This window comes from Pistacia vera, unplaced genomic scaffold (genome assembly GCF_008641045.1).
Source record: "Pistacia vera cultivar Batoury unplaced genomic scaffold, PisVer_v2 Contig342, whole genome shotgun sequence".
NCBI classification, from domain to species: Eukaryota; Viridiplantae; Streptophyta; class Magnoliopsida; order Sapindales; family Anacardiaceae; genus Pistacia; species Pistacia vera.
Window position 1 is genome coordinate 999,589 of NW_022196160.1, and position 12,947 is coordinate 1,012,535.

The window sequence follows — 12,947 nt, forward strand, 5'->3', positions numbered from 1 at the left end:
AAAAGAAATCTCTTTCAACATGAATCATTTTTTTATTTATGTGAGGACCAATCAAGACGTTCTTCTAAATTAAGTGAACACATTTGCAATACCCAAAAAACATAAAATATAAAGCAATGGTGATCATTTACTAGTGTATATGGTCTCCATTCCTGATAATAAAAGTATAACCGACTCTCTTTCCCCCTTCATTTATTCGGTACCAAAACTCTCATTTATTCTTTTCTCACGGTAGGAAATCTTGAAATAACTCTTTAAACATTATATAAAGCCCTGATGCCTTGAATGTCATCTCCATGCAAACCCTTTGTCACTCCAGCAGAAATAGAAGGGAACATGATAGCCCCCTCAACTGAACTATGCCCAAGTCCAAGAAGATGCCCAATTTCATGCAATGCAACCGTCTCCAAGTCGAATGCACCTTGTGTCGCACCCACAGACCATCTCTCATCCGCATCATAATGGAACCTGCCGTCGTCTGGGGCAAAAGCATGAGCTATGACTCCACCCTGCCCATCAAAAGGACTACCATCTCCGTGATTTCCACTGTGGAAACTGATCGTAATATCTGCGTTTCCGATGTCCTGAGTCCGTGAGAATCTGAAGTGAGTGTTTCCAGCCCATGTTGTGAAAGCTTTAGAAACAGGGTTCATGGCATCCGCAGGGGTCCCTGCAAGGAATGCATAGGTGAGATGGTACTTGTTTGCTGGCCACTTAGGGTTTCCGGGGAAAAATTCATAGTGAGCGACATTATGGAAATGGCTAGAGGCATTTTGCCTTTTGTGGCCAGACCGCATCCGAGTATTACCATTGACAACATCTGCCATTCCACATCGAGGCATTGTCATTTTGGATACAGTTTTGGCATCCAAAACTCCAGTTGCCTTCAGATGGTAATTAAGCTGGTAGGTTTTGATAGCTGATTCTAATAGCTCATCAAAATCATCATCATTCGCATGCTTTAGATTCGTGGAAGAGCTATAGTTCAAGTAACCAAACTTTTCAAGGTATTTTTTGAGCTCATTGGTGCCTTTAACTTTGTCGCCTTTATGACAACCTTGGAGATGGTTGATGAACTCAAATGGTGATTGTTTTTTGTCATTGGTGTTGTCTGCTAAAACTGAATGAGAGAGGAGAGAAAGGAGGAGGATTACAAATGAGAAGAGGAGAAAAGCTTTAGACACCATTGCTAAAATCAATTAACTTGGTAGAGAATGTTAATTGGCTGTGCTTGTATCTAACAATTCTTTTTTTCTCTATTTATAGAGTTCTTCTGAGATCAATCATTTCCCAAGTTGAGTGAGACGGTCTATACACGGTAGCATGACTTTTACCATTCAATGTGAACAAGCTATCAAATTAAGGATCACCAATTACTAAATTTAATTTGAACGTTGTTGTATGCAATGTTTACACTATCAACGAAGATGCCTAGCAGACCACAATTACGTTCATATATAACATAGAAGACCTGACTTAATTTGTACCCACAAAATACGAAAAAGAAAGACTTAAACTCTATGACAAAGTCTCCTATTATCAAGAGAAGACCCTCTAACCGGCAGGAGAAGTTGCTCCTCTATTTCATTATCATAAAAATTCTTACATGTAGATTTGATTTCACATTATGAGAATTCGTAGTAAATCTAATCAAACTGAAAGTTTAGCACAGCTTCTAGAAGACATTTGCATGATCGATGGAGAGAAAGATCATTCTCTCTGGTAGACTACATGGTAAAGGTCTAGCTGCTTTGTCGAACTTGCTTTGCTTTTGGAATGATGCTAAGCTAACTACAAAAGAGTAGTAGCCCAGTCTTCATTAATTTGTTCAACGTTAATTTAGTTAACTATAATATTCAGCTGATCAAGCTAGAGATGACTGGTCCAAGTTCAAAGAAAGGTTTTCGATGTCATAAGAAATTTGCAATAAGTTGAAAAGTGTAAGAGATCCTGGTGGGAGCTTTTCGGTATTGCTGGACTTTGAGAAGAGAAGACTGAAAATGAAACTAATTAGTAGACAAATGCAGAGAGAGATGAAGATGATGATACAAGTCGATCTGCATTTCCATGGGAGAATTAATTAAGCTTCTAATGACAAATTAAAGCCATGTTTGTTAATTATCAAATCTATTTAGGAAAAATACAATTTTGGGTCCGCGATATCATCGATCACAAGGGTCACCTTTGGTTAACGTTATGCCCGAAAGAGTGTATATATAGTACTTTGTCTTCAAACAAGAGCATATGTATCTGAGATTCTTATCAGAATTCACAAATTAAGTGTATTTTTGTGAGCATAATATCTACATAATTATGTTATATGGATTATTATATCGCCTCATTTGGAGTAAAAAAGAAAGTTCTTTGAATTAATCAAACATTTCATTGAACCAAGTTGCCGTCAAAATGCTACTGGCTTTGCTTATGGACAACTGAAACAAACAACCTAAAACAAAATCTGAATTCTGAAGGAGCCTCTAGAGCTGTTTCATTATTGACGATTGCAAAATTGAGATACAACTAATTGCTTTATTTCAACCATATAATGCAAAGGGTGCAAATTGCAGTTCTGTAAAACATAAAGGGTCAAATGTAATTCACCAATACGCTGTCGTTTTCAGTTGACCTTCTTTACTTTGAGCTCAAACGAGCTACTGAACTCTTTTACTTTACCAATTCTTTCATGTATTCTCTCCTTTGTATATAAGAGAGATTTTGGTTGTATTTTTCGTTCAATCAACTAAATACAAATTAGATCTTAACATTGTTCTTTCTTCTTTAAATCTTCACACTTTAAAAGGAGAAATTCATATATATACATGGTCGGACAATTGAACTAGTTCATCGTGTGTTTTAACAAGTTTATTTGATCGCAAAATATATAGAAATCAAACTACAATAAAAAGGAAGGAAAAACAAAAACAGAGCTTCTGTGTTTCCTCTGCATTTATTCTGGTACCGTAATCTAAGTTATTCTTTTCACTTAAAAGTGAAGCTCCAGTACTCCTCAAGCATTATATAAAGTCCTTATGCCTTGAATGTCATCAGCATGCAAACCCTTTGTTGTTCCTTGAGTAATGGAAGGGTACATGATAGCCCCCTCAACTGAGCTATGCATAAGTCCAAGAAGATGCCCAATTTCATGCAATGCAACAGTCTCCAAGTGAAATGAGCCTTGGGTTGCAGCCACAGACCATGTCTCATCTGCATCGTAATGGAACCTTCCGTCCGTTGGGGCAAAAGCATGAGCAAGGGTTCCGCCAGGGCCATCAAAGGGGTGACCATCTCTATGATCACCGCTGTGGAAACTAACCGTGATATCCGCATTTCTAGCGTCCTGAGTCTGTGTGAATTTGAAATGTGTATTTCCAGCCCATGTCGTGAAAGCTTTAGCAACAGGGTTCATGGCATCAGCTCGAGTCCCTGGAAGAAAGGCATAGCTGAGATGGTACTTGTTTGCTGGCCACTTAGGGTTTCCGGGGAAAAATGAATAGTGAGCGACAGTATGGAAATGGCTGGAGGCATTGTGGTGTCTTTTGTGGCCAGACCGCATCCGAGTTGCGCCATTAATAATATCTGCTACTCCACATCGAGGCATTGTCATCTTTGAAACAGTTTTGGCATCCAAAACTCCAGTGGCTTTAAGATGATAATTTTTCTGGTAGGTTTTGATGGCAGACTCTAAGAGATCATCAAAATAATCATCATTGGCATGTGTTTGATTTTATAATTCAAGTAACCGAAATTTTCGAGATACTTTTTGAGGTTATGGATGCCTTTAACATTTTCACCTTTGTGACAACCTTTGAGATGGTTGATGAACTGAAATGGAGATTGGATTCTTTTTTCAATGGGGTCTGCTAAAACAGAATTAGCGAAGAGTGAAAGGAGGACTGCAAAGAGGGTGAAAGAGAGGAGGGGAAAAGCTTTAGATGCCATTGCTAATCGATTCACTAATTAACTAGAGAAGCTCTTGTTAATTGCTTGCGCTGTATGACATGTTTAGATGGGTATTTATATATTTCTTACGTGAGAAGAATCCTGATGACGCTAATGGGGACCATATTTTTTTTTTCCTTTAATAACTAGGGTGTCTGGGTTAGCTTGTACATACCTTAATTAATTCTCGAGACCTTGAAGTTAATGGTTGGGTAAACCTCTAGTGGTCACTTCTATTAGCAACCGAGGTGAATCGAACTTAAGACTTTTTGGATAATACTCCAAAAGTTTCTATTCAACCACGCAACCGCCTAAGGGTGGTTAATGGGGACGGTATTGCTTAATGTTTTTGAAAGTTGAGTGTATCGTTGCATGCACTTACTCTGTAGCATGACTAGTACTTTTCTAGGTTTTTGGACCAGAGATTATTGTAAAATGAATCGAAGACTTTGAAGAAACTAAAAGACAATTATATATTAGTGAGTTTATCACAACTTTCCCCCAAAGGTATATGAAATAACAATTTACCCCTTAGGTCACTATTCCAAGGGTAAAATCAAGTCGAGTCGAGTCGAGTCGAGTATCTGATTAATCAAACTCGACTCGAGTGTTACAGTACCAAATTCAAGTTTGAGTTCGAATTCGAGTTTGAGAAATCAAGTTTGAACTCGAATGCGGTACCTAAAATTGGAATTCAAATTCGTATAGTCAAGTTTGATTCGAGTTCCATTATTTGAGTTGAAAATATGAGCTTCAATCAAATTCAAGTATTCAAACCTCAATCGAATTCAAGTATTTGAGCTTTTATTGAGTTCATGTTTTACTATGATAGAACTCGACTCGAACGACTACTCAAACTATTCGAACTTGAACTCGATTCAACTAATGCCGAGTCAAGTTCTAGCCAAAATTGAGCCTCTTACACAGCTCAACTTGATTTTCATTCCTAAATTTCCATTAGTGTTTTCATCATCTGACTGGTACATTTTATATAAAATTAAACAGTAAAACGAAGGGAATACTAAGAGAGGGGGTATATTGTTATTTATGATGCCTATCTTAGGGGGTAAATTATAACTAAGTCTATATTAGTTTCAATAAATAAAGTAAAATGCATGCAAGGAGCAAAAAGCAATCAAAAGACGAAATGATCATATCATTGTCGAAAGGAAGATACGTAGCAGGGCAATATACAGTAAACTCTACTTAAATTCCACAGATATAAACAAGAGGAGGAGACGACGACTCAAATTGCACCCACAAAAGAAGAATCTACTTAAATTCGACAGATGTAAACGAGAGGAGAAGACAACTCAAATCGCACCCACAAAAGAGTCGGTGGAATGAGACCAAATCAAAGGGCCAATAATCAATTCCTAAATTGACAAACAGATGTAAACAGGGCGACTCAAAGTCAGTCCTCTTGCCCGCGACCAAAGTTACTTGAATATTTCATTATCATATGACTTCTTACATTACATTTATATTAATTAGACTTCAATAAGTCTTCCAAGTTGAATAATCGTAACGCTTTGCTAAGTTATTTGCATCGTTTGTTGAGACAATAACGTTCCCTGTATATTGTAATTCATTACGGCAACCAATCAAGTTAATTAATTTTAAAATACAACATAGCTAGCTAATTGAGTTTTATTGCCAAACTATGATTTTCTATTTTTATAATTAAGAAATTCTCTATACTTGTTTTGTAAGTTGGAGTCTGAAACTGGAATGTCCGTTAAACCCTATCATCATTCGAAAACGGTTGAATATGATTTTTTATTTTTCAAGACTTGAACCCCATAGCTTGTGGGATATTTCTAAGGGGACGTTTGGTTGGGGGTTATGTGGGATTACTGAGGTTAAGTCATCTTATATTACTTGATTACTATATCTGGTTTGTCAAGTAATATAAGATTCCGGTAATCTTCAAATATCAATATTGTATTAGTAATATTGGAAGTAATCTGATTACCTCCATTTTCTTAGGTATTGTAAGATTACTTGGATAATCTTTTTTTTTTTTTAATAATTATATCCCTTATTAATAAAATTTTAGGACAATAATACCCTTATTTTAAAATTTATTTACATGAATCTTGCTTTTACCATTTCACCCCATTTAATTAATTTTTTGGACAAAATTAGCTTTGAAATCAAAATAAATTTCAGCTTACCCAAGCCATCACCCCCACCCACCTGCTACCGCTAGCTAAACCATCGCCGACCGTCGCAGGAAGTTGTCGAAAGTCACCTGGAGTTGTTATGAGTAGCCCACCATGACCGAGAGCCGAAAAGGTCATATCGAGAGCAAATCTGGTAAAAAATGGCTAGATCTATTCTGGCAATTTCCAACCAGATTGATGGGTCTGGCCGTTAACGGCCAGATCTAGCCTGATATGGTCGTTTTCGGCCATCAATATGGCCAGAAATGGCCACAACAGAGCCTCATGGTCATGTTGAGCTACTCACGGTGACTTTCAGAGACTTTCTGCAGTGGTTTGCAGTGGCGGCAGGGGGTGGGGGTGATTTTATCATAAATTAAAATTTTATATAAGTGGGGGTGTTTTAGCTAAATCTGAAATATTGGGGGTTAAAAGAAACTATTCAAAAATTATTAATAAAAATAATATTATATTAATATTTAAAAAGAGGGTAATTTAGTAATTTAAATAACATACCCACCAATTATTCTGTCTAACCAAACATATTAATATAACATACTCACCAACTAACCAAACACATTTTCGTAAAGATTCCCAGTAATTTTCAAGATAATATAAGATTCCAGTAATCCAACATTCCCAGTAATCCAACATTCCATTAATCAAACACCCCCTAAATGTTAATTTAAAAAGATTATCATCCACAAGAAAGAATGTGAAACTATTCTCAAAATTTCCTAGCTTGAGCAAACATATTTTAATTGATTAAGTACACTTACTGGGTTTATTTTTATTTATCTTAATCGTTTTCACTACAGTTCTTAGTAAATGTAGATAATTTGTTGAAATCAAAGCCAAAACACACAACAATGAAAGTAGATTGGTAACAAAAATAGTCAATTTACACTGGTTCATTCTCAATGAAAAAATTATATCCAGCATTTAAATAGAGTAGTTTTATTGAGTTTCAGAAATTTGTAGACTACAATAATGAAAAGTATCGGTAATTCACTCTCTTTTTCTATTTTTAATATTTTTCAAATTAAGTTTTTCAGTGTTATGCTGGAGTAATAATAAACCTAATCCCATTTAGGCTAAACTGATATTGGCCCAAATATGAACCACACCCAACAAAATTGTGGTCTTGAGCAACCAATATATGATCCATTATTGCACAGGTTTGGCATTTCTTCACGTTTTTTTCTTTTCATGTATTGGATAAATCGCAAACTTCAATGGATTTGTTGGCTTTAATTACAAAACTATGTCTCTATCTTCTTATATATATAAGTTTTGGTCGGAAGTCCTCTTCACCAAAACTTCCAATACCTTCTTTAATTATCTCTCTTACCTTTATATTATATATTAAATACCAATGCCAATTTTATAATATCTTCTCTATTATTTAAAGTGAAATGCATAATCTTTTTTCTATCTTAATTTTCAAGAACTTAAATATTAGGGAAAACAAAATAATAAGTTTTATATACATCCATATAAAAACAAAAAATAACTACTGTATTTTTTATTTTTTATTTTTATAACCAAAGAATCCAGGTCAACTTGTGCGTACTTTAACTAATCTTCGGAGACTATTGAACATCATATAAGCTTAAAGGATCATATAAACTACAATGTTATTGTGGTAAGTGGCTTCAAAGTTTGAATTCAGGAATTCAAGAAAGAGAGCAAACGTGACCACGAGACCAATCTCTTGAGGTTAACAAAAAATAACGATTATTAACTGTAAAAATTTGAAAAATACAAATAACTTTCTCCTTTCGCGGTTTAGCCTATCCATTGAAGGATGGTCAATAAATCAATAAATTTCTTCAAACAATATTATACAAAGTCCTGATCCCTTGAATATCATCTCCATGCAAACCCTTTGCCCTTCCAGGAGAGAAAGTAGGGGCCATGATAGCATCCTCAACTGAGCTATGATGGAGTCCAACAAGATGCCCAATTTCATGCAAAGCAAGAGTCTCCAAGTCAAATGCCCCAGGTGTTGCCCCCACTGACCAATTCTCGTCTGAATCATAATGGAACCTCCCATCCGTTGGGGGATATGCATGAGCAATAGTTCCACCAGGGCCATCAAAAGGGTTACCATCTCCATGATCACCACTTTCAAAACTAATCTTGATGTCAGCTCTTCTGATGTTACGAGTCCAAGAGAATGTGAAATGTGTGTTTGCAGCCCATTTTGCGAATGCTTGCCTAATGGGTCTCACGGCATCAGCTCGTGTCCTCGGAAGAAATGCATAAGTGAGATGATACTTCATTGATGGCCACTTTGGGTTTCCTTCAAAAAACGCAAAATGCGAGACTGTATGGAAATGGGTAGAGCCATGGGGGTCGACCCTTTTCTTGCCCGACCGCATTCTAGTTGTGCTATTTACGATATCTGCCATTGCGCATCGAGACATACTCAGGGGGTTAACCCTTTTCTTGCCCGACCGCATTCTAGTTGTGCCATTTACGATATCTGTCATTGCGCATCGAGACATACTCATTTTGGACACAATTTTGGTATCCAAAACTCCAGTAACGTTTAGATTGTAATTGAGCTGGTAGGTTTTGAGAGCATACTCTAATAGCTCATCAAAATCATCGTCATTAGCATGTGTTTGATTTGCGGAAATGTCATAGTTCAAGTAACCAAACTTTTCAATGTCCTTACTCCTTATATAGAGAACTCTCATAAAGTGTATTGATGAAGGTCAAAAACGATAATTAATTATTCATTTTCGAAGTTGAGCTAGCTCGTTACTCGATAGTGTAGCAGGACTAGTTTTACTTAGTCTCTGGAGACTTGAACAATTATATATATATTTGAAATATTCATGTTTGGTGATCACTGGTATATATGTTCATTTATTATAATAAAAGAGTTTGACCTAGATGCCATAACATTGAAGAATGAGGTCCAAGCAAAACTTGAAGAGTTAAGGATCTCATATTATTTGATGTGGTAGTTGATTTAGTAAGCTCTAATCAAGCTTATCATATTACTGAATAATTCATATTTTACTGCAAAATTAATTATTGCGATCGTTAAACATACCAAATAAGAATATAGTACTGCCGGTGGAAATTAACTATCTAAATTGTCAACAATTAAACTGAAAATATATTCGTGGTGATTGAGATTTAACTTGGCACAATAAAAGCATGGCCTTTAAACGTTATTTTTTATGATTGACCACCAACCAAAATAGAAATCATGCAAAAAGATTGGGAAATTATTTTTAAATGGCTTTGGCTTGACAACATATTCTTTGAAGAGTTAAATGGTCATATCATTATAAGAACAGGGAGCATAATTATCTCTTATGTGATATCAAAATATTGGAAGTAACTAAAAGGGATTAAATAAGTCTCTTTATTTGTGGACGTCTTGTGTGCATTTTAATTAATTCTTGTAGGTGATTAGCACAATATCCCACTATTATGATCACTTGTTTAAATCTTAAAAGTTAAGGGTATTCAAACCAGAGATTATACGCCTTAATCATATATCATAATACTGGTATTACCACTTGAGCTATCCAAAGGTGGTGGCAGTGTTAATTACCTTTGCAATTAATTTCTTTCTCAATTAATTTCTGGAATGTTTTCTACTAAAAACTTTTCTTACCAGCTTAATAATATACAATGTTTATTTTTGTTTATTTTCTCAGTCGTTCTCATAAGCTTTGGCTTATTATTTTCCCTATGATTCTCATAATTAGCTTCTGCCATTATAAAATTTCTTTGCTTGTACATATATATGCTTTTCCTTTACATTTATTTTGGATCAGCTTCAAGCAACCATCCTTTATGTAGAAGCAATAAATAAATTAAAACAATCGAAAATCAAATTTCTTCAAACATTATACAAAGGCTTGATGCCCTGAATATCATCCCCATGCAAAACCTTTGCCTGTCCAGGAGAGAAAGTAGGGGCCATGACAACATCCTCAACTGAGCTATGATGAAGTCCAAGAAGATGCCCAATTTCATGTAAAGCAAGAGTCTCCAAGTCATATGCCCCAGGTGTTGCCCCCACTGACCAAGTCTCTTCTGCATCATAATGAAACCTCCCATCCGTCGGGGCATATGCATGAGCAAGAGTTCCGCCGGGACCATCAAAAGGATAACCATCTCCATGATCACCACTTTCAAAACTAATCGTAATATCTGCTTTACTGATGTTCCTAGTCCAAGAGAATGTGAAATGTGTGTTTGCAGCCCATGTTGCAAAAGCTCGCCTAACAGGTTTCACGGCATCAACTCGGATCCCCGGAAGAAAGGCATACGTGAGATGATACTTCGTTGATGGCCACTTGGGGTTTCCTTCAAAAAATGAGAAATGAGATACTTTATGGAAGTGGGTAGAGCCATGGTGGTCCACCGCTTTCTTGCCGGACAGCATTCTGGTAGTACCATTGACAATATCCGCCATAGCACATCGAGACATACTCATTTTGGACACAGTTTTGGTATCCAAAACTCCAGTAACGTTTAGATGGTAATTAAGCTGATAGGTTTTGAGAGCAGATTCTAGTATCTCATCAAAATCATCGTCGTCCAAGTGCGTTTGATTTGCAGAAGTCTTATAGTTCAAGTACCCAAACTTTTCCAGATACTTCTTGAGCTCATGGACACCTTTGACTTTTTCACCTTTGTGACAACCTTGGAGATGGTTGAGGAACTCAAATGGTGAATGCTTATTGTCATGGGAATCTGAGAAAGCTGAATAAGAGAGGAGAGAAAGGAGGATAAGGAGGGAAATTGAGAAGAGGCTAGTAGCTTTTGACGCCATTGTTGAAAAATATTGATCAACCAGAGAAAAGCTCTTGTTAATTGTCTATGTTGTATCCCAGGTTTCATTGTCTTGATATATATATAGAAAGAACTATAAAGTGCATCAATGAAGTGAAAATTTCATTTTCGAAGTTGAGTAGCTCGTTGCACGGTAGTGTAGCAGGACTAGTTTTACTTAGTCTTTGGGGACTTGAACAACCTAGGAACAATTATATATATTGGAAATATTAATGTTTGGCGGCCACTGGTATATTTCTTTCTTTTTTATATTAAAAGAGTTTGACCTAGATGCCATAACATTGAAGAATGAGTCCAAGCAAAAGTTGAAGATTTAGGATCTCAATTATTTGATGTAGTAAGCTCTAATTAAGTTTATTATATTACTGAATAATTCATATTTTATTGCAAAATCAATTATCACGATCATTTAGCATACATATAATACTATCAAGTGGAAATTAATTATCTAAATTGTTCAAACAATTAAGTTAAATCGAATGAATAATACTATGTGTATAAACTTTTGATATTAGCTTATTCATACAAGTTGATGTGTTTTAATGTATTGGATAATTTTATTAGCGATAATTTAAACAAATTAGAGTTAATAATGTGCTGTGAGGTCTTATGTTCAAGAGGGGCAATTATCAGGTTTACCCAAAAAAGCAGTAAGTTTAACCATTTCTGTTATCCAATATGGTAGTGTTAGTTACATATGCAATTAATTTCCGGAATCTCTCCTATATATTAAAAGCTTTTCTCACTAGAATATCTTCCATTGAAGGCTTTTTTTTCAGCTATAAAATGAACTTGAAAATCTTGTATGTGTTTTGAATTTATTATTGATTGTCATCGCATGGTGTCATTAGGTTGTTTAGCCTTCTATTCATGGTGGTGGTTATGATATATGATGCATGGCTTGTGCTATGGCTGTGGCTGTGTCTTTTTCTTTGATTCAATCCACTGGTGATGAAAGGTGGTGAATTAGTTTTGGGTTCTCTTTGATTAGTAATGGAAAGAACTATTACTATAAGAAACTGGAAAAAGAAAAATATCCTTCGCCCTTCTTTTATTTAAATCAATCAATCCAAAATCGGATTTTCTTCAAACATTATACAAAGTCCTGATGCCTTGAATATCATCCCCATGCAAACCCTTCGTCTCTCCAAGATTAAAAGTTGGGAACATGATAGCTCCCTCAACAGAACTATGTCCAAGTCCAAGAAGATGCCCAATTTCATGCAACGCAAGAGTTTCCAAGTGAAATGCATTCGGGTTTGCATTCACAGACCAAGTCTCGTCCGCATCATAGTGAAACCTCCCATCCCTTGGGGCAAAAGCATGAGCTAGGGTTCCACCGGGGCCATCAAAAGAACTACTATCCCCATGATTGCCACTTTCAAAACTAATCGTGATATTGGCGTTTCCACTGTTCTGGGCTTCTGAGAATGAGAAATGTGTGTTCGCAGCCCATCTTGTGAACGCTCGTCCAACGGGACTAAAGGCATCAGATCTTGTCCCCGGCAGGAATGCATAGGTGAGATGATACTTGGATGATGGCCACTTAGGGTTTCCGGCAAAAAATGTAAAATGAGCGACTGTATGGAAGTGACTAGAGCCATGGCGGTCGGCCTGTTTTTTGCCAGAGCGCATTCTAGTCGTGCCATTGACGATATCCGCCATTCCGCATCGAGACATACTCATTTTCGACACGGTTTTGCTATCCAAAACCCCGGTGGCGTTTAGATGATAATTAAGCTGGTAGGTTTTGATTGCAGACTCTAATAGCTCATCAAAATCATCATCCTCCTCAGCCTCTACTTGATTTGGTTGAGTGTTATAGCTCAAGTAACCAAACTTCTCCATATATTTTCTTAGCTCATTGACGCCTTTGACCTTTTCACCTTTGTGACAACCTTGCAGAGTATTGAGAAACTCGAATGGCGATGGCTTTTTGTCATGGGAATGAGCCAAAACGACTGAAAGATAGAAGAGGGAAAGGAGGACGAAGAAGGGAAAAGCTTTAGTTGCCAT

General features: G+C 36.3%; 4 protein-coding genes and 1 pseudogene across 4 annotated transcripts; all 5 read right to left on the reverse strand.

Annotated features, from left to right (window-relative positions):
- Window positions 1-15: 15 nt before the first annotated feature.
- On the reverse strand, window positions 16-1,187 carry LOC116138572 (metalloendoproteinase 3-MMP-like). The gene has a single exon (XM_031424287.1). The coding sequence runs from the start codon at window positions 1,185-1,187 to the stop codon at window positions 255-257; it is 933 nt and encodes a 310-aa protein (XP_031280147.1). The 3' UTR covers window positions 16-254.
- A 1,820-nt stretch (window positions 1,188-3,007) lies between these two features.
- On the reverse strand, window positions 3,008-3,973 carry LOC116138618 (annotated as a pseudogene).
- Window positions 3,974-7,936: 3,963 nt separating this feature from the next.
- Window positions 7,937-8,809, reverse strand: LOC116138619 (metalloendoproteinase 2-MMP-like). Its single transcript, XM_031424326.1, has 2 exons — window positions 8,539-8,809; window positions 7,937-8,463 (listed from the first exon to the last, which is right to left on the reverse strand). Exons 1-2 carry the CDS (start codon window positions 8,807-8,809, stop codon window positions 7,937-7,939), a joined length of 798 nt encoding a protein of 265 aa, XP_031280186.1.
- Window positions 8,810-9,972: 1,163 nt separating this feature from the next.
- On the reverse strand, window positions 9,973-10,911 carry LOC116138547 (metalloendoproteinase 2-MMP-like). The gene has a single exon (XM_031424257.1). It carries the CDS (start codon window positions 10,909-10,911, stop codon window positions 9,973-9,975), a length of 939 nt encoding a protein of 312 aa, XP_031280117.1.
- A 1,106-nt stretch (window positions 10,912-12,017) lies between these two features.
- On the reverse strand, window positions 12,018-12,947 carry LOC116138549 (metalloendoproteinase 3-MMP-like). The gene has a single exon (XM_031424260.1). The coding sequence runs from the start codon at window positions 12,945-12,947 to the stop codon at window positions 12,018-12,020; it is 930 nt and encodes a 309-aa protein (XP_031280120.1).